Here is a 22,683-nt window from a genome sequence, read left to right on the forward strand (position 1 = left end):
ATATGTTAGACACAGCAGGTGTTTTAAATATATATTACAGGTTATGTCACAGTTCTACACTTTCAGCACAGTTCCACTAAACCCTGTAATTACTGATGTGGTGGCATGACCTCTGGCATTGATGCGAGTGTTGATGCCACCACTTTAGAAAATGTTGATATCCACTTCATATGGTTTATATTCCGTGGTGAGGTGTTTTTCAACTATTGCCAGGTTGTCACATAAATAAAGGGACTTTACCTGACGCAAGTGAACACTTCTACACCGCTGCACATTTTCAAGTTGGATGACATTAACTTTTTTTATGGGCTAGTTCTACACTCACATGGTTAGACCAAATGCTTAGACTCACAAGCAGTTGGATAAAATATGTTCATAAACATAAACATAATTCGAAAACTAACTAGACAGGTTAATGATGCTTCTTATATATACAAGTGAAAACTTCAAAGCAGTGGGATCCATCTTGGCGATTGGCTGAGATTATGATGCTGATGTTTAGGTAATGCAAATATAGAGCTTTGTTCCCGCAAAACAGACATTAGGACTGATGTGAGAAGTAAGTGGGTATGTTGAGTGCTCTTGGTATCTTTTCAATACTCAAAGTTTTTTAGAAATTAATTAAACTAATTATATTATATGAATTAAATATATTATATTATAAATCTAATGTAATAAAATTAATTTAGGTACTTTGTATAATATAAGCAATTTAATTAATTCATAAAAAAGGTTGTTCATTAAAAATATTTATATTTCTTACCTTTACTTGGTCTTATTTTACTTGGGTTGAATAATTCATCTGCCTAATTTGGTATATCAATGGCAACAAATTCTTCACCCATATCATTCATAGTAATGTGTTATATGGTTAACAGATTCATCTGTACCTGCATAATGTTTTCCATTGATAGTTAATTTATCTGCCTCAAATTTTACTGGTTAATTGCTGACATACTTAAACATACCAACAGGTATCAGTCCAAAAACTTTATCTTAAGTATGAATAATATACTTTAATATTCTTCTACTTCCACCTTCAGCTTGGGAAATCTTTATTCTGTACTTCACCTCTTCATGATATTTCACAACACATTCTGCAGTTCTGAGTCACTTAAAGTATAGTCATACATATTAGGTTGATCATCAGACATTCATTCTTTGGACTTACATATCTACCTGCATCTTCATGATATCACTTCATCATTTGCTTTTCAACCTCTCTGTTTTCTTCAATAGCTTTCAGTAAATTATCAGATAACGCTTTGATTCCTTCTTTAACTGTTTCAGTTGCATCAATAACAGGCCAATTTTCTTTTTCATATTTTTCATATTTTGCTCTTGGTTGTTTTTTCCAAAACTAGAATTCTTCTTCAATTCTTGATTTTTTTATTTTGTTAATCTTTTTTACTGACTTCTGAGTCATTTCATGAAAACATTTACTAAGGATAAGAAACATTGATGAAATCTATTTTTATATATAGATTTATAAAAATTAATTACATAATGCATTCTTCTTTTACACTTACCAGAAAAAAGCAATAACATGTATCTGGCCCACATTTAGCTTCTTCATTAGCCCATGAACAATTAGTATAATGATGACCAATATTTTCTAATTTTTCATGTTCTACCATATGGTCAAAAGCTACTTTAAATTTATTTATATGTTCATGCAAAATACAATCAGTGTGGTTTTCTAATAGATATTTAGTATCATCTTTTAAAGAACCCATTTGATCTGGAACTCTTTTATGCTATATCTGTATTTCCCTTCATTAGGTTTCCTAGTCATATCTATTGTAAAAATTCCCAAAACAATCTAGTGGTTTAAGTCTTCCTATAGTAAAATATTCTCTAAATGCACCTTGATTTTAAGCAATGAAATCATGGAATAATATAAGTGAATTATCTTGGCATTGATCTACAAGTATAATTTCATCATTGATTTCAATAAATGTAGTAATCTTCTCATTGTTTTCATTTTCATATTCTTAAATATTATTATAAATTCAGAATATTTCAGTTGATCTAAACTTTTCGAATAAACATACAAGTGATTTATCTCATTCAAGTTTAACCATTCTGGAGCTAGTATATAGCTGTCAGTCATTTACATTGTCTTCCACAACCACATGGACCTATTATAGCATATCAAAAAGAATGAGGTAAAAGCTTACTGTGTTTATTTTTTGATTTCTTCTCTGGAGTTCTTATTTTTGGATCTCAATCTGTTTTCATTTAATTAAATAAAATTTTATTACTATTAAATGAGTGGCCTATTTTCATTGTGTGGTAAGTCATCTGTTCTCAAAGAAAAATTGACTCTACCTACATGAGAATGTTTTAATAATGTTGCACTAGTTGGTTTTATACAACATTTCTAACTTCAAATATTGCACAATAAATAATAAATTATATTGGAGAAATGATAGAAATTCCTGTTGGCCATTATAGCTTGAAAAGCTAAATATTCGAATAAAGCAGATGAAATTTTAAATAGAATTAATATTGAGAGTGATGTTAAAGTATATATGGATATAAAATATACTATTGGGAGCATGCTTGGATTTAGTAACCAAATTATTGAAGCTGATAACAAAGTTGTTGCTAATACTGTTCCTAAAATTATTCCATTCGAATTAATCAATATAAATTGTAATCTAGATGATGTTTGTGAAGCATGTTGATCATTTTCATTGAGAAACTAATATTATTGCTCCATTCAAGCCTAATGCTGAATTTGGTGGACCAATAATTCATGAACCACATTATCCTATATATATATATTCCAATTTTTGATACTGTGTTGGAAGAAGATATAACTATAACTAATGACAATTCAGTGGTGCTACTGTAACATTTGCTTCATAAATGGCTTAATAAACTGTTACCTTTAATAAATAATGAATAAAATAGAATGCTGTCAGTTGTACTCATTCCCTGTGAATGAGAAACCAAACAATAATAAAAATTCAAAAATTCCTTTGTCCTCTACAAATAAATTGATTTGGCCTATTCATTTCTACCTGAAATGGTCCAGAATGGTCATCAACAGATATCTGATAGTTTTTCAAGTGGCCAAAATGATATCTTTGGTAAACAGCATCAGAAAGCTGCCAACCTCATGCATCTCTTTCATATGCAGTAACATTTTGTAGCACTTTTTGAGGCACGCCCATACTACTTTCTCTTACAATGATAAACTGTAAGAAAGATATAATCTATCATACTATACCTTAATTTTTATTGCTTACTTATGTAGTATGAATATACGAGAGCTATCCACAAAGTACATTACGTTCTGGAATTAAAAATAAATAAAGTATTGGAAATTTTTTTTATTATATACAGATGAAAGCCACACTTAAATGGTACTTTTCTACATAGTTGCCATTTAAATTAAGGCACTTATCGTAGCGATGGACGAGCTTGGAAATTCCTTCGTCGTAAAATTCTGCCGCCTGCGCCTTCAACCACGTAATGACTGTCTTTTGGGACAGAAAAGGTGTGATTTTTGTGGATTTCCTGGAAAGAGGGACTACAATAAACTCTCAATGGTATTGCCAAACTCTGCACAACCTCAGAAGAGCAATACAAAACAAGCGCAGGGGAAAGTTGGGCTCAAAAATCTTGCTGATTCACGACAACGCCCGGGCCCACACGGCAAATGCCACTCGTGAAATTCTCGAATCTTTTAAGTGGAAGTTGTTTCCTCATCCGCCGTACAGTCCCGACCTGGCACCGAGCGACTTCCACTTATTCCCAGCAATGAAGAAGTGGTTGGCTATGCAGCGTTTTGATGACGACCCACAGCTTCAAGAAGAGGTAACCACGTGGTTGAAGGCGCAGGCGGCCGAATTTTACGACGAAGGAATTTCCAAGCTCATCCATCGCTACGATAAGTGCCTTAATTTAAATGGCAACTATGTAGAAAAGTAGTATTTAAGTGTGGCTTTCACATGTACATAATAAAAAAAATTTCCAATACTTTATTTATTTTTAATTCCAAAACATAATGTACTTTGTGGATAGCCCTCGTATATTGGTCATTAACTAAAAATATGGATTGATTAGGTTTGTGTGAGAGACACAACAGCATTACCCTCTCACTTGGGAAGCTGGAATAGGTACACTTGCACTGGTACACTTTTATTCGTAAGTTTACAGTGGTTATACGAAAATAAATTCACCATGGTCACGTTGCTTTAGAGTTACGATGCTCATAACACTTCTCACGAAACCAAATCATGAGTTGGAAGACATGTTCTGTTCACCAACAATAATGAGATGAGTACTGTAGTTTTTATTTTTGTGCATTTTCAATTAAATGCTAACACCTTTGCCATTAAATAATACTATTAAATATTACAACACAAATACAGTTTGGAATGAAACTTCCACTACACAGTTGCGTGTTTGCTGAACTGAACTTCTAACCAAATTAAAACTATGTCCTGTTTACTGAGATATGAATTTTAATGTGATCGTTTCTTTACTTGAATGATTAATATTGTAAAACATCCACAAAGCTCACTACCTACAGTTCGACTTTGTAGTATTTCACTTGGTTAGTATTCATTTTAATCATGTCTGTATATTTTCAAATTACAAGAAACCTAAATGAAAACAGCAAAAGATACATCGTAAACTTGCTGTAGATGTTTGTTTCAAGACGTAAAACGCCTTTTTCTAACCCTTAAATCGACTTTCAGTTTTAAAATGCATGTATACTAAAGTCTCCCACTGGAATGTGTTATATGTGCTACATTTAAAGGAAAAAGTTATGTATAACTGCTAGTATTTGTACTTATGGATTTCTGTCACTCAACTAATTATCCATAACCAGTATGTCTTGTTGTTGTTGTTGTGGTCTTCAGTCCTGAGACTGGTTTGATGCAGATCTCCATGCTCCTCTATCCTGTGCAGGCTTCTTCATCTCCCAGTACCTACTGCAGCCCACATTCTTCTGAATCTGCTTAGTGTATTCATCTCTTGGTCTCCCTCTTCGATTTTTACCCTCCACGTTCCCCTACAGTACTGAATTGGTGATCCCTCGATTTCTCAGAACATGTCCTACCAACCGATCCCTTCTTCCAGTCAAATTGTGCCACAAGCTCCTCTTCTCTCCAATTCTATTCAATACCTCCTCATTAGTTATGTGATCTACACATCTAATCTTCAGCATTCTTCTGTAGCATCATATTTCGAAAGCTTCTATTCTCTTCTTGTCTAAACTATTTATCGTCCACGTTTCACTACCATCCATGGCTACACTCCATACAAATACTTTCAGGAACGACTTTCTGACATTTAAATCTATACTCGATGTTAACAAATTTTTCTTCTTCAGGAACACTTTCCTTGCCATTGCCAGTCTACATTTTATATCCTCTCTACTTCGACAATCATTAGTTATTTTGTTCCCCAAATAGCAAAACACCTTCACTACTTTAAGTGTCTCATTTCCTAATCTAATTCCCTCAGTATCACCCGAGTTAATTCGACTACTTACCATTATCCTCGTTTTTCTCTTGTTGATGTTCATCTTATACCCCCCTTTCAAGACACTGTCCATCCTGTTCAACTGATCTTCCAAGTCCTTTGCTGTCTGTGACAGAATTACAATGTCATCGGCGAACCTCAGAGTTTTTATTTCTTCGCCATGGATTTTAATACCTACTCCGACCTTTTCTTTTGTTTCCTTTACTGCTTGCTCAATATACAGATTGAATAACATCGGGGATAGGCTACAACCCTGTCACACTCCCTTCCTAACCATTGCTTCCTTTTCATACCCCTCGACTCTTATAACTGCCATCTGCTTTCTGTACAAATTGTAAATAGCCTTTCGCTCCCTGTATTTTACCCCTGCCATCTTCAGAATTTGAAAGAGAGTATTCCAATCAACATTGTCAAAATCTTTCTCTAAGTCTACAAGTGCTAGAAACGTAGGTTTGCCTTTCCTTAACCTTTCTTCTAAGATAAGTCGTAGGGTCAGTATTGCCTCACGTGTTCCATCATTTCTACGGAATCCAAACTGATCTTCCCCGAGGTCGGCTTCTATCAGTTTTTCCATTCGTCTGTAAAGAATTCGCGTTAGTATTTTGCAGCTGTGACTTATTAAACTGATAGTTCGGTAATTTTCACATCTGTCAACACCTATTTTCTTTGGGATTGGAATTATTAAATTCTTCCTGTAGTCTGACGGTATTTCGTCTGTCTCATACATCTTGCTCAACATATGGTAGAGTTTTGTGAGGGTTGGCTCTCCGAAGGCTATCAGTAGTTCTACGGAATCCAAACTGATCTTCCCCGAGGTCGGCTTCTATCAGTTTTTCCATTCGTCTGTAAAGAATCTACTCCCGGGGCCTTTGGGTCTTTCAGTGCTCTGTTAAACTCTTCACGCAGTATCAAATCTCCCATTTCATCTTCATCTACATCTTCTTCCATTTCCATAATATTGTCCTCAAGAACATCGCCCTTGTATAGATCCTGTATATACTCCTTCCATCTTTCTGCTTTCCCTTCTTTGCTTAGAACTGGGTTTCCATCTGAGCTCTTGATATTCATGCAAGTGGTTCTCTTTTCTCCAGAGGTCTCTTTAATTTTCCTGTAGGCAGTATCTATCTTACCCCTTGGGAGATAAGCCTCTACATCCTTACATTTGTCCTCTAGCCATCCCTGCTTAGCCATTTTGCACTTCCTGTCTATCTCATTTTTGAGACGTTTGTATTCCTTTTTGCCTGCTTCATTTACTGCATTTTTATATTTCCTTTCATCAATTAAATTCAATATTTTTTCTGTTACCTAGGGTTTCTACTGGCCCTCGTCTTTTTACCTACTTGATCCTCTGCTGCCTTCAGTACTTCATCCCTCAGAGCTACCCATACTTCTTCTACTGTACTTCTGTCCCCCATTCCTTTCAACTGTTCCTTTATGCTCTCCCTGAAACTCTGTACAACCTCTGGTTTAGTCAGTTTATCCAGGTCCCACCTCCTTTAATTCCCACCTTTTTGCAGTTTCTTCGGTTTTAATCTACAGTTCATAACCAACAGATTGTGGTCAGAGTCCACATCTGCCTTGGAAATGTCTTACAATTTAAAATCTGGTTCCTGAATCTGTGTCTTACCATTATATAATCCATCTGATACCTTCTGCTATCTCCAGGATTCTTCAATGTATACAACTTTCTTTCATGATTCTTGAACCAAGTGTTAGCTATGATTAAGTTATGCTCTGTGCAAAATTCTACTAGACGGCTTCCTCTTTCATTTCTTACCCCCAATCTATATTCACCTACTATGTTTCCTTCTCTCCCTTTTCCTACTCTCGAATTCCAGTCACCCATGACTATTAAATTTTCGTCTCCCTCCTCTATCTCAATAATTTCTTTTATCTCATCATACATTTCATCAATTTCTTTGTCATCTGCAGAGCTAGTTGGCATATAAACTTGTACTACCGTGGTAGGCGTGGGCTTCGTATCTATATTGGCCACAATAATGCGTTCACTATGCTGTTTGTAGTAGCTTCTCCGCAATCCTATTTTCCTATCCATTATTAAACCTACTCCTGCATTACCCCTATTGGATTTTGTGTTTATAACCCTATAGCCACCTGACCAGAAGTCTTGTTCCTCCTGCCACCGAACTTCACTAATTCCCACTATATCTAACTTTAACCTATCCATTTCCCTTTTTCAATTTTCTAACCTACCTGCCCGATTAAGGGATCTGACATTCCACGCTCCGTAGAGCGCCAATTTTCTTTCTCCTGATAACGACGTCCTCTTGAGTAGTCCCCGCCCGGAGATCCGAAGGGATACTACTTTACCTGCGGAATATTTTACCCAAGAGGACGCCATCATCATTTAATCATGCAGTAAAGCTGCATGCCCTCGGGAAAAATTACGGCTGTAGTTACCCCTTGCTTTCAGCTGTTCGGAATACCAGAACAGCAAGGCCATTTTGGTTAGTGTTACAAGGCCAGATTAGTCAATCATCGAGACTGTTGCCCCTGCAACTACTGAAATGGCTGCTGCCCCTCTTCAGGAACCACACGTTTGTCTGGCCACTCAACAGATACCCCTCCGTTGTGGTTGCACCTATGGTACGGCTATGTGTATCGTTGGGGCACGCAAGCCTCCCCACCAATGGCAAGGTCCATTGTTCATGAGGGGCAATATGTCTTAGAGCACTTTAAATTCATATGGACTGAAATGAAGACAAAATTGAATCACTGTTGTGTACATTAAGTGAATGTCTCGTCCAGCACAATCAACACTGACTCTGAGAGCTAAGAAAAGTGTTTACCCCTACCTATGAATAACTATTGTATTTAAGCCTACAGTGATGGCAGTTAGACGTTACATACCTAGTGTTTGTTTTCTTCGAAAATACAGCCATGATACTATACTGTGGTATTTTTCGGTACTTCAGCACCCTTTGTTAGTATTACAGTAACACAAATTAAAATCCTCCCTTCAGACTCTCAATAATTATCAGAATAATTTATCTCTCTGTTGCAGGACCGTCGACTTGTTGGAGGCAGCAATGAGCAAATCGATTATAATCCTTCTCTTTATTAATATGGGTGCTTTATGTTCTAATCTCCTCGTTGTCGGTGTGGTAAGTACGCACGTTGATTTTTTTGAGATAAAAATTATAAACGGAACCAGAGCAAAAGTTTTGTTCATGAGAAATGGATGAGATGTACTTCAGCTCCTAAGGCACTGAGTATAAGTCATATGCAATGCATCGATGGAAACTGTTTGGCTTTACGAAAGGCAAAGGAACCAGAGAGGCAGTCCTGATGATGTGCTTGATAATGGAATTAAAAATTGAGAAAAATCAAGGTACTCCAAAGGATATGACGACCTGAAAAAGCACTGGACAGTTTAAAGTATGGCAAGATGTTCTAAACTCTTCGAAAAGTAGGAGTAAACTATAGTGAAAGCGGGATGTTATACAATATGTAAAAGAAAAAAAGAGGGTAAAATAGAGGGAACAATAAGACTGGAAGACGTAGAAACAAATGCTCGTGAAAAGGGGTAAGACAGGAGTACAGTCTTTCTCCCATACTGTTCAATCTATACATTGAATAAGCAATGAGAGAAATAAAAGAGAGGTTCAATAGTGGGACAAAAATTCAGTATCAGAGTACAGCAGCGATAAGAATCGCTGATGACTTTACTTTCCAGTGAAGGTAAAGCAGATTTACAAGATCTGTTGAACTGACTGAACGGCGTAAAGAATGAAGAATATGGACTGAGGGTAAACTGGGAAGAGAGAAAGTATTCAGAAGCGGAAGAAATGAGAATTACGAGAAACATAGGGTAAGAGCAAAATTGATAATAAAATAGAGGAAGTTAAGGAATTCGAGCACAGTGGAAGTAATGTAACCCATGACGGATGAAGCAAGGACGACATGAAAAGCTGACAAGCACAGACAAAGAGTATAGTCCTGTGAAATACATCAATCTTTGGGTGGACTGAGACGTGTCATGTTTTTATCACGATTAATTCGATCGATCAGCTCCTGACTCATCTTTTGCTACGGATTAATAAACATTTAATAATAAATTATGTGTGAGATAAGCGATTGCAGAGAAAAGATAAATTCCTTTATTCTTCATAATAATTTTGGTGCATCCGTATTTTGTGGTTGCATGAACTAAATGTTAGTGAGCTGTGGTAAGAAGAAGCCGGTGACAGAAGCTAGCGGCTACAGAAGCAGGTCGCTGGAGCGACGGGGTCACCGGTTTCTAGAGACGAAACCGACAGCAGATGGGGGGGGGGGGGGGGACGAGCCAGCTCGGCACCACTGCTGATATTTAGTGAGGGGTCGCACTGTCCGACGCGGCTCCAGTCTCGCGGAGCACGTGAAGCCTTACCATTAGTGGTCATATAAAACTCCGGCATAATGAACCATGACGAGAGTCTAGGGAGTGAGGCCGAATCTACGTGCTTCTTGAACATATGATCTCCCTGGAAGGTAGTGTGAGGGTAGATGCACCAGATGGCAATACCTACCCATACCCTCAGAATGCCACAGTTACAGCAGATATTCCTTCCTGTCTAGATAAGGCGCCGACTTTCAGGTGCCGGACCATGCAAGGATAGTGCTCTCATGTCTTTCAAAATCACACGAAGGGATTTCGTCGGCTGTTTACTAAAAAGTAGTAAGGAGTGGGAACTTGGACGAAACCTCCTAAGTATTGCTGATATGGGAAGACAGGCGACTGACCGGCTTACAAAAATCCTTCTTAGGAAGGAAACTGAACCGCCAGTAACATGTAATTCAGTTGGGAAACTTTTAACAAAATACTCAGATTGGCGGAGGTGAGTTTTGCTTAGGGATTGCGGGGAACAAGCTGAGAGTGAAATTTCGTAGGATTTCGTATCTGAGCTTCATGTAGAGGGCTTGCAGTCTTCAAGCTTTTGGGAGAACTTCCCGGTCTTCGATCTTTAGCCGCAGGATGGGCGTCTCTGCTTCGAGCCTGAGGAGCGATCACGTCACCCACAGATGCGTTCATCTGAGTGATGAAATGTGACAAAATTTTCCGGAACAATCGAATGACGCATGAAAACTTATAGGCGTGTGTAGGTGCGTCGTGATAAGCCTTTACCACCGCACTGACACGCATTGACTAAGTGGTTGAGGGCTCACCGGCGACGAAGCATCCTATACCCCTCTGGCCAAATACGAGCAATCATTGTACCCGTACGCCCACCACTCCCAGGCGTCTTCATACATGATTCGTTAGATGGTAATCTTTTCCCTTTTATGTGAACCTCCCTTGTGATTTACCAAGTCAAATCATCATTATATTACCTTGTTCAACGACCACCAGTATTGTGTTTAGCTTTTCCTTGTCTTCACTGATCACAGTATAGTTCTGTGTTTTCAACTTGTGTTCCTGTTATAGCTCACTGAGATTATAGTATTAAATGTTGTAACATACCCACGTGGCATTGACACTGGTGTAAGTACACATGCTACTTCGGTTTTTTGGTCACTTACATCAGATAGCCAGCCATGACAAAAACCTACCATTTGGTGAGAAAGATGTATGAGACAGGTCAAATACCCTCAGACTTCAAGAAGAATATAATAATTCCAATCCCAAAGAAAGCAGGTGTTGATGGATGTGAAAATTACCGAACTATCAGTTTAGTAAGTCACTACTGCAAAATACTAACACGAATTATTTACAAACGTATGAAAAAACTGGTAGAAGCCGACCTCGGGGAAGATCAGTTTGGATTCCATACAAATGTTGGAACACGCGAGGCAATACTGACCCTACGACTTATCTTAGAAGATAGATTAAGGAAAGACAAACCTTCGATTCTACCATTTGTAGCCTAAGAGAAAGCTTATGACAATGTCGACTGAAATACTCTCTTTCAAATTCTGAAGGTAGCAGGGATAAGATACAGGGAGTGAAAGGCTATTTGCAATTTGTACAGAAAGCAGATGGCAGTTATAAGAGTCGAGGGGCATGAAAGGGAAGCAGTAGTTGGGAAGGGAGTGAGGCAGGGTTGAGCCTATCCCCGATACTATTCAATCTATATATTGAGCAAGCAGTAAAGGAAATAAAAGAAAAATTTTGATAGGAATTAAAATCCATGGAGAAGAAATAATAACTTTGAGGTTTGCCGATGACATTGTAATTTGTCACAGACAGCAAAGGACTTGGAAGAGCAGTTGAGCGGAATGGATAGTGTCTTGAAAGGAGGATATAACATGAACGTCAACAAAAGTTAAACGAGTCTAATGGAATGCAATCGAATTAAATCGGGTGATGCTGAGGGAATTAGATTAGAAAATGAGACATTTAAATTAGTAAAGGAGTTCTGCTATTTGGGGAGCAAAATAACTGATGATGGTCGAAGTAGAGACGATATAAAATGTAGACTGGTAATGGCAAGGAAAGCGTTTCTGAAGAAGAGAAATTTGTTAACATCGAGTATAGATTTAAGTGTCAGGAAGTCGTTTCTGAAAGTATTTGTATGGAGTGTAGCCAAGTATGGAAGTGGAACATGGACGATAAATAGTTTGGACAAGAATAGAAGCTTTCGAAATGTGGTACTATAGGAGAATGTTGAAGATTACATAGCCAGATCACGTAACTAATGAGGAGGTATTGAATAGAATTGGAGAGGAGAGGAATTCGTGACACAATTTGTCTACATGAAGGGATCGGTTGGTAGGACACGTTCTGAGGCATCAAGGGATCACCAGTTTAGTACTAGAGGGAAGCGTGGAGCGTAAAAATCTTAGAGGGAGACCAAGAGATGAATACTTTAAGCAGACTAAGAAGGATGTAGGTTGCGGCAGGTACTGGGAGATGAAGAAGCTTGTACAGGATAGAGTAGCGTTGAGAGCTGCATCAAACCAGTCTCTGGACTGATGACCACAACAAGAACACATCAGGTATATACTATTATAAATTACAGGGTCTCTACCAGACCAAACCCTTCTTCACCCATTGGAGATAAGACCAAACTGGAAAATGTTATATGACTACATTTTCAGAATTAAAAGGATTTAAATTAACTTAGACAAGTTGTACTAAATCTGGTCACGTAATCACACGATAAAATGTGTTCAAATGGTTCAAATGGCTCTGAGCACTACGGGACTCAACATCTTAGGTCATAAGTCCCCTAGAACTTAGAACTACTTAAACCTAACTAACCTAAGGACATCACACACACCCATGCCCGAGGCAGGATTCGAACCTGCGACCGTAGCAGTCTCGCGGTTCCGGACTGCAGCGCCAGAACCGCACGGCCACCGCGGCCGGCGATAAAATATGTGGTAAATTAATAAAACGTTGGCTGTGCGCTCCATTGGTAAGGGCTCCCTCTCAGATTATGTTGCGTTAATATCACTGCCCCCTTTGCGCAGATTGCAAAAACAACTCTGAAATGTTCTGACTTTTACATCTATGCAACTTTGGCCCATTATATACTGCATTAATGGTGACTGCGTGGTAAGTCAGAAAGAATAGGACGAGACATACGATATTAGAATATTTACTTTTAAATTCACATATGAGAAATAAAGTGGTACGTCCTGATCCAATATCTGACTGGTGACAGGAAATGACGTAACTTACCGGCCACATTATATGACGTGACTTTGCACATCTCACTCGTATGGGAGGTGAATGGAATTTACAGCTCTTTACACTCATACTAGATTCAAACAAGAAAAGAAAATTCGGAGAGAATCACCAAAAGCAAGCAATTACTGCAGAAACATTTATACCAACTGAAACGATTTATTGATATGAGCGTGAGACAAGGGACTACGAACCCACACAGTATATATGTGAAAATGGGAACATAAAATGGGTTCATAAATCACTCATCGAGAAACACCTTGGAGAAACAGATAAAACACAAAATTGTTGAAAAAAGAGTACACGACTACAAAGGTTACATTGAATCACGATAAACTACGAACACATCAACGAGACCACGATAGCTGAAGGTCACACTGGTTCATGCAACAAGTGGTACCCACAAACAAAAGAGGTTACTAAAATACCTCAAAACTATGAAAACGTAGGAGCTCAAATTACCGGACAGACAGAGATCAATCGATCTAACCAATAGCGTGCCTTGAAGTACGGAAGCTAAAACTGAGGGCTTATTGAACGAGGAACACATGAAGTACATATAACGAATGACACCCGGAAATCGGCACATCTAAGCACACATTAAGGTGAGACAGGCACAGATCCACAAACTAGAATAGAAAGAAACACAAGTAACGAGGACACAATCAGTCTCACATTGACACAAAGCAAAGATCTCTCTAACTCTTCCTAATCGTTAAGCAGTGGAGAACATGCCACACCACAATGTTCCAAAGGAATAGAGTAAACCGAGGATACCGAATAAATCGAAACCCCTAACATTCCCTAATGTTTGCGAGGCATTATGCTTTTAACTGAAAACATCCTGGAAAAGGAGGGGGCACAAGCTCGGATTAGGGAAGGAAGTCGGCCGTGCCCTTTCAAAGGAACCATCCCGGCATTTGCCTGAAGCGACTTTAGGAAATCACGGAAAACCTAAATCAGGATGGCCCGACGCGGATTTGAACCGTCGTCCCCCCGAATGCGAGTCCAGCTGGAAAAGGAGATAAAACGCTTCAGTTAGGCTGAAGAACTCACACATTCACAACGACTTTGAAGTAGCAAGAGTGCCCTGAAGAACTACGAACCGAACTCACGCCAACAGCCGGCAGCCAAGTGCCTCCCGAACGTTATCACCACCCAGGTAAAACGGGAACACCCAGAGGGGTCTCATTCTTTCACACGAAAGACTAGGTAAAGGAGGAAACGTGATAATATAACTGCTTAAATATGGAAATGGGTTTCACAGGATAAGAAATACGAGTAGAATCACATTCTCATACTGAGCACACGTTGCTTGGATCGCAACGTCAAATAATTATTGAATTCATGTCAATCCTGCTGCCGACCCCCGCTGGGTGGGTTTCAGGAAGTGCAGACGGACAAGCGGTACAAAGAATAATATGTGTACAAGATAAAATTGGTCAAATTTATTATGAACGATTATATGGAGACGTTCCAATGTCAAATTCCATGGAAAGTCGTGTCTCCTCCACGTTAACTTCACCTTCTCTGTAAATTCAGTACCGTAGCTAAAATGACAGATGTCTGAAACATGCGTTGACAAGTTCACAATTCTCGTTTCCTGCCTAGTCAAGTGAAATTTACGTTATAAATTCCGTTGCACTTCGAACTGAACTTAATTGGGCCATATTTTTTCAGAAGATTTCACACGACATTGCTGGCCAGTGTTCCTAGTCTGTGCAGAGGTCTTGCCTACTGCCGATAAGTAGTGTCGTAGCTGCGAAGAAGGCCGTGGCATACGGCAGAAGCGTAGGTCCGATACAGGATTTGGCTTCAGATTTCAGATATCCTAGGCGCTCAGTCCGGAACCGCGTGACTGCTACGGTCGCAGGTTCGAATCCTGCCTCGGGCATGGATGTTTGTGATGTTCTTAGGTTAGTTAGGTTTAAGTAGTTCTAAGTTCTAGAGGACTGATGACCACAGATGTTAAGTCCCATAGTGCTCAGAGCCATTCAGATATCACGGGAGCGGGCACCTTTCACGTGGTATCGCTGGGAAGAATCTTTGATTCCCCCACAACGATCACCTTTAAGCTGGCCAAAGAATTCTACTAGTGTCAAACATACACCTTAATTCGAGGAAGAAATTTCTGACAAATGTGCGTCTGGAGCAAAGCATTGTATAGTAGCGCATCATGCACTGTAGCAATACTGGAACAGATGAGAATCGAATAATTTAAAATATGGTGCTAAAGAAGAATGTTGAAAATGAAGTGGACTAATAAGGTAAGGAAAGAAGAGAGTGTCTTCAGAATTAACGAAGAATGGAATGTGTTGAAACTTGTGACAGGAAGAAGGGACAGGGTGATAAGACATGTGTTAAGACATCAGAGAATAATTTACGTGGTACCTTAATACGGCGAGGTGTACAGAGTAAAAACTGTAGAAGAAGAGAGAGATTGTACTATTTTTCATCAAATACACTAAAGAGCCAAAGAAACTGGTACGCTTACCTAATATCGTGTAGGCCCCCGCGAGCAAGAAGAGCCTCCACAACACGTCGTGGCATGGACTCGACTAATGTCTGAAGTAGTGCTGGAGGGAACAGACACCGTGAATCCTGCAGTGCTGTCCATACACCCGTAAGAGTATGCGGGGATGGAGATCTCTTCTAAATAGCACGTTGCAAGGTATCCCCGATATGCTGAATAGTTTTCATGTCTGGGGAATTTGGTGGGCAGCAGAAGTGTTTAAACTCAGAAGAGTGCTCCTGGACGTGTTGGGTGTCGCATTGCCCTGCTGGAATTTCCCAAGTCCGTCGGAATGCGCAATGGACATGAATGGCTGCTTGTGATCATACAGGATGCTTACGCATGTCGTATCTACACGTATGAGGAGCCCCGTATCACTCGAACTGCACATGCTCCACACCATTACAGAGCTACCTCGAACAGTTCCCTGCTGAATGCAGGATCCATGGATTCATGAGGTTGTCTCCCTACCTGTACACGTCCATCGCTTCGATACAATTTGAAACGAGACTCGTCCGACCAGGCAACATGTTTCCAGTCATCAACAGCCCAATAACGGTGTTGAAGGGCTCAGGCGAGGAATAAAGCTTTGGAAGCTGAATGCATTTGCGAAAGGTTCTGTCACGCTGAACTACTCTCTTCAGTCGTCGTTGGTCCAATTCTTGCACGATCTTTTTCCAGACGCAGCGATGTTGGAGATACGATGTTTTACCCTATTCCTGATATTCACGGTACACTCGTGAAATGGTCCTACGGGAAAACCCCACTTCATCGCTACCTCGGAGATGCTGTGTCCCATCGCTCGTGCGCCGATTATAACACCACGTTAGAACTCACTTAAATCTTGCCATTGCAGCATCAGCAACCGATCTAACAACTTCGCCAGACACTTGTCTTATATAGGCGTTACCAACCGCAGCGCCGTATTCTGCCTGTTTACATCTCTGTATTTGAAACGCATGCCTCTAGCAGTTTCTTTGTTTCTTCAGTGTAATTGAAGGAATAGGTTACAAGTTCTACTCTGAGATAAAGAGGTTGGCACAGCAGAGGAATTCTTGAAGGGCTGCATCAAACCAGTGGAAAGCCTGAAAAGACCTAACGTTGAAAGCTGAGCTGACTCATTCTTCTAATCCTGCTTCTAACAGAGTTCGACATGTGTGCAGTATAAATGTGTTCTGCATTGCATGTACTGCAAAAAATCTAAAGTGATTCGTTTTTTAAACAGATAAAATAAAATGTTGCTTTATGAACAGCTGTTGCAGGCTGGTGGTGGAGTGACGCGACCCCTGACTCTGACCGCCATGATACCCTTCCTGCTGTACCAGACTGGCATGTTCTGCGTCTTCGGGCAGTTGGTAACCGATCAGGTAAGTGCCACATTTACTTCCCACACTATAACAGCTATCTCCGAAACCACAATGGGGATGTTGTTTTTCCCATCAAATATTCTTATATTTATACTTACGAATCATTTGATGGATGTAACAGCTGTCAGTGTGATCGTAGGTGCCATGGAATAGAAAGCGTAAGTAGATTAAATGTATTAGTACCTTGAAATGGTTTATTTTGTGATCTACACATAGTTTCCAATGTTGTATTGTCTTCAATCTTACTGACTACTGCTGACTATTCTGGTTTACTATACTTAACTTCGTGTTAAACAGATGTATCGCAAGCAAATGGCAACAGACAAAATAAACAATTTTTATTTATTTATTTACACGTCAAGTTCCGTATTACCAAATTGAGGAAAGTGGGTGGTGGAAGCTATTTAAGAGAGACTGCTGTAATCTGAGATTTTGTGCATACGGCGGGATGGTTATAAAACTGTAAGCATTCTCATATCTGAAGCTGGCAACCACGCCATCAGAACAGTCAAGAGGGGAGATTCAGTGAGTGAAGGATAGTTCGACTTGTTTGTACAAAGTGGACGAGGGTTTTTAATGCTAATTTGGCTTCCGTACCAAGGCTTGGTGGAAAGTTATTGTGATTCTCCTAGGCCATGGAACGTGTCAGTACATGATATTACAACATAAAAATAATAACACATAAAAATAAAATGTTTATGAACCCAAAAAAGTCAATCCATAAGTTTAAGTAAACGCAATCAACAATGCAACAAGAATTGGCTTAATTTTCCAAGGAACTCCTCGTCAAAATAGAAAGAGTGAGCCATGCGGAATCTCTTCAGTTTCGATTAGAAAGCGCGTGGATTACTGCTAAGATTTTTGAATTCGAGTGGTAGTTTATTGAAAGTGGATGCAGCAGTATATTGCACACCTTTCTGCTCAAGAGTTAAGGAAGTCCGATCCAAATGCAGGTTTGATTTCTGCCGAGTATTAAGTGAGTGAAAGCTGCTTACTCTTGTGAATAAGCTAATGTTGTTAACAAGAAATGACAGTAAGGAATGAATTTATTGGGAGGCCAATGTCAAAATATACTGACTCGTAAACAGGGGACGACAAGTGGTTTGTGAACTTACACCACTTATTACCCGAACCACCCGTTTCTGAGCCAAAAATATCCTCCTAGAAAGAGAAGAGTTACCCCAAAATATAATACCATACGACATAAGCGAATGAAAATAAGCAAGTAGACTAATTTTCGTGTCAAACGATCATTTACTTCAGATACCGTTCGAATAGTAAAAATGGCACCATTAAGTCTTTGAACAAAGTCCTGAACGTGGGCTTTCCACGACAGTTTATTATCTATCTGCACAACTAGAAATTTGAACTGCTCTGTTTCATTAATCATATGCCCATTCTGTGAAATTAAAACCTCAGGTTTTGTTGAATTGTGTGTTAGAAACTGTAAAAACTGAGTTTTACTGTGATTTAGCTTTAGTTTATTTTCTACAAGCCATGAGCTTAGGTCATGAACTGCACTATTTGAAACCGAGACAATGTTTCACACAATATCCTTTACTACCAAGCTAGTGTCATCAGCAAACAGAAATATTTTAGAATTACCCGTAATACTAGAGGGCATATCACTTATATAAATGAGGAACCAATTGTGAGCTACTCCCCATATTCCGTAATGGTCCAACTTATGGAGCAATATTTTGTGATCAACACAATCAAACGCCTTAGTTAAATTAAAAACGATGCCTAGCGTTCTAAACATTTTGTTTAACCCATCCAGTACCTCACAGAGAAAAAATAATACAGCATTTTGGGTTGTTAAACGACTTCTAAAGCCGAACTGTACATTTGATAGCAAATCGTGTGATATAAAACGATAAATTATCCTTACATACACAGCCTTTTCAATAACACCGATGGCATAGAATTAGGTCCAAAATTGTCTTAATTATCCCTTTTTATAATGCGGCTTTACTACTGAGTGCTTGAATCGTTCAGGAAACTGATTATTCTTAAAGGAAAAACTACAAATATGGCTAAATACAGGGCTAACATGTTCAGCACAGTACTTTAATGTTCTGCTAGGCACTCCATCATTTCCATGAGAGTCCTTATTCTTCAGTGATTTAATTACTGACTCAATCTCCCCATTGTCTGAATCACAGAGGAGTATTTCAGACATCACTCCCGGATGGGCATCTGCCAAGAAAGTTATATGATTCCCTGTAGAAACTAAATTTTTATTTGATTCACCAGAAATGCTCAGCAAATGATTGTTAAATACTGTACATATATCTGATTTATCAGTAACAGAAATATTTTTACTACGAACTGACTATATCGTCGATCTTGTGCTGCTGACCAGACACTTCCTTCACAACTGACCTTATGGTTTTAATTTTATCCTCTGAATTATCAATTATATTTGCATACCTCATACTCTTTGTCTTCATAATAACATTTTTAAGCATCTTACAGTACTGCTTGTAATGGGCTACTGTAGCTTGATTGTGACTATTCTAACATTTTGATGTAATTCCCGCTTTGTTCTGCATAATATCCTTACCCCGTCTGCCTATTAGTGCCAGTACCCCGCTTAGAACGTTCCAATCGAAAACAACTCTCAAAGAGGATGGGAAACGTGTTAAGGAAAGCATATATTTATCATCTATGTTATCGGCGCTGTAAACATCCGGCCACACTTGTTCCCTGACAAGGTTTAAAAAACTCTCTATTACTGTTGGATTAACTGTCCTGCATAGTTTGCAATTACATGTGGCATTTATTTGAGTACAAACGCCTTTTAATGTTAAATTTTGTGCACAATGGTGTGAAAGGCCATTCACCTTTTTACTAAAAGAAGGCCCATCTAGTAATGATGAATGAATAAAAATATTGTCTATGGCTGTGCTACTATTCCCCTCCACTGGCTAGAAAAAACACATACTGCAACAGATCATATGAATTTAGGAGCTCTACTGACATCCTTTTTCTTTCTCCATCATATACAAAATCTATATTGAAGTCACCACGTATAACTAATTTCTGGTATTTCCTACAAAGTGAATCAAGAACCCTCTCTAGCTTGAGCAGAAATGCTCTGAATTCAGAGTTAGGGATCCATAAACAACAACAATTAGAAGTTTAGTTTCACTAAATTCAACTGCCCCTGCACAACATTCAAATATCTGTTCAGTGCAGTACCATGATACGTCTACGGACTCAAATGGAATATTGTTTTTTATGTTGTTTTTCAGTATATACAATTCCCAAATCACTGGTCTAGAAGTGCCTAATCTTGATGCTGCTGTAGAACTGGGCCGCGACCAATCGGCGTGGCGCTTACGTCCTCTTCGCATAGAGGCCGCTGCCATCACGTTGTCGTCCTGGAGAGGTGTCGGTCAGCGTGCAATTGGCTGACGTCTTCTTCACACCCCTCTCGGCCCTCTCGTTTCCGACTGGCGTGCGGGCGCTTGACGTTACGCTGTAATAGTTTCCAACTGTACCAACAGTGGAACTGCATATCATCTCAGACATATTGTGTGTCACGAGGGTGAACTTATTGGACCTGAGTCGGCCGTCTGACGTTTTACAATTCCAGCACGCGCCGTCGTGCCTGTGAGTCATATTGGTTGGTCAGACCAACGAATGGGTGCACCTCAGGAAGTTTACCGCTTTCTAATAAGCAGAACGGTAGTCTGCGTAGCTTGCAAATTTTCATGGACGTATCAGAACACTACAGCTCCCGCAGCCCTCCACTCCTCGCCACTGCGTGCCGTTTTCTGCTGCCACCTGAATAAAGGTGAAAGGGTAAACTATTGCTGTACCAGTGGAGGGTTGTTAAATGATATTCACAGGTTTGTGGTGTACCTGGTCGAAGTTCATTCCATTTGAATAGTATCCGGTCTCACAGTGGATTCATGTAAACAGAGTCTGACTGCGTTGTAAAAGGGATTAATTCAGGGGAGAATTTGTGAAGTTTCCACCCCAATGAATGTTTTACTAATGAAGCACCATCCCTTTCCTGATTTATGTTTGTCTTTTTTTTTTTTGTAAAATTTGTCAGCTTGATTGTAGTAATAAAAGGATGAATAAAAACTTCTCATTATCTTTGTAAATTTAAATGCACCATTGTTCTGATGCATACTCCTCCACCCATTCACTGTTTTTATTTTATTGTGGTGATATACCGGTACACCGGTAACCCAGAATGCATTCGTACTGAATTAGTTAATTTGATGATTAATTTGAGTTGTGAAAGTGATCGCAGATGTAGACAACCAAAGTGCCATGAGTAAATTCACTAATTTCATGTACAAAAATTAAGGGTGTAGCTCACAATTTGGAGGTAATATTTTATTTATGTAAAGATAATAACATTTAGCATCACTTGAAATGTTACTATCGACTACTAACGCTGTAAGACGCTACCATCATGGGATGGGTGGATTTGATCTTTTCGATCAAATGATACATTACACAACTTTTATGAGAGCTAAGAAACAAAAATTTAGAGCAATTTTCCATGCTGTTGACGTTCCTGTAGTACAGAGTTGACTGGAATATACGTGTGACAAAGCAACACGTCTATCAACGAAGAAAATAATGGATCTCCAAAATATCTTCATGAGGTTCACTGATGTTTTAGTGTTAAGTGGGTTAGGATAAAACGAGTAAAAAAGATATCGACTATCTGCCACACCTTCAGGTACTCCTGTTCAAAGGCGACAAGGAGGCACTGGAGTTTCAAAATGACGGAACACGAAACTTGCCTCTTAATGAAGATCGTGTATTGCCTGCTGGATGCAAATTTCCATAGTGCAATGGCCGAATGAGAGTAAAATATTAAAAATGGAATGTACATCTTTTTGTTTGTCAAAAGAAAACAGCTGTTTCTGTCCATTTCACTTAAATTATCATTCCCGATGTACTTTATCGTAAACTAAAACATTGTGAATTTTATCTGTACTGCATGTGTAAAGGAATTCACATTTAAGTGCTCTACGCAAATATATATATTTCTGTCTACAATGATTTCAATGTAGCATGCGACCCAGTGTACGCAATTGTTTACAATGTATATTTTGGAAACAGGTATATTTGTATAAATCTTGCTTCTAAAATGACTCATAAGGCACTTAAGAGTATTAGAGCTAACAAAAATGTTCCTTCTTTCAGAAACAATTCAAGTTTGAAAGGAATAAGACAAGCTTGAAAGGGATCCAACAATAATATTTTTAAGTCTATCGAGAAATACACCCAATATACTGACGATACGTTGGCGATTACATTGAAGTCAGTGAAAATACCCTGACGGAAAAAAAATTGCAACAACAAAAAATAATTGATGCAATAACGAAATATCGGGAATAAATTTGTCTAGGTAACATATGTAAGTGATTAGTGTTGCAAGATCACAGGTTAATGTAAGAATGAGAAAAGCCAATGCAAATGTGAAATGATGGTTCGTTAATAGGAGGCGTACATGTTTCATGCCCATTGCGCTTGGTCGGTCAATACAGGGACGGTTATTGCTGTTTGTGGGTGACGCTGGAGTTGTCGTCCGATGATGTCCAGTCGATTGGAGACAGATCAAGTGATCGAGTTGGTCAAGGAAACTTGTAGACACTCTGTAGTGCATGTTAGGTTACAACAGCGCGCTATGTGGG

The 22,683-nt window shown here is 39.0% G+C and overlaps 1 protein-coding gene across 1 annotated transcript in view; it reads left to right on the top strand.

The window, feature by feature from the left end:
• LOC126465823 (odorant receptor 43a-like) overlaps positions 1-22,683 on the top strand; it is a 98,808-nt gene that overhangs the window by 68,124 nt on the left and 8,001 nt on the right. The window contains exons 5-6 of the mRNA XM_050096337.1: positions 8,531-8,630; positions 16,901-17,014. Coding sequence (XP_049952294.1) covers positions 8,531-8,630; positions 16,901-17,014 — 214 coding nt within the window. The remainder of the gene's footprint in view (positions 1-8,530; positions 8,631-16,900; positions 17,015-22,683) is intronic.

The sequence above is a fragment of the Schistocerca serialis genome, chromosome 1, assembly GCF_023864345.2.
Source record: "Schistocerca serialis cubense isolate TAMUIC-IGC-003099 chromosome 1, iqSchSeri2.2, whole genome shotgun sequence".
Classification (NCBI taxonomy): domain Eukaryota; kingdom Metazoa; phylum Arthropoda; class Insecta; order Orthoptera; family Acrididae; genus Schistocerca; species Schistocerca serialis.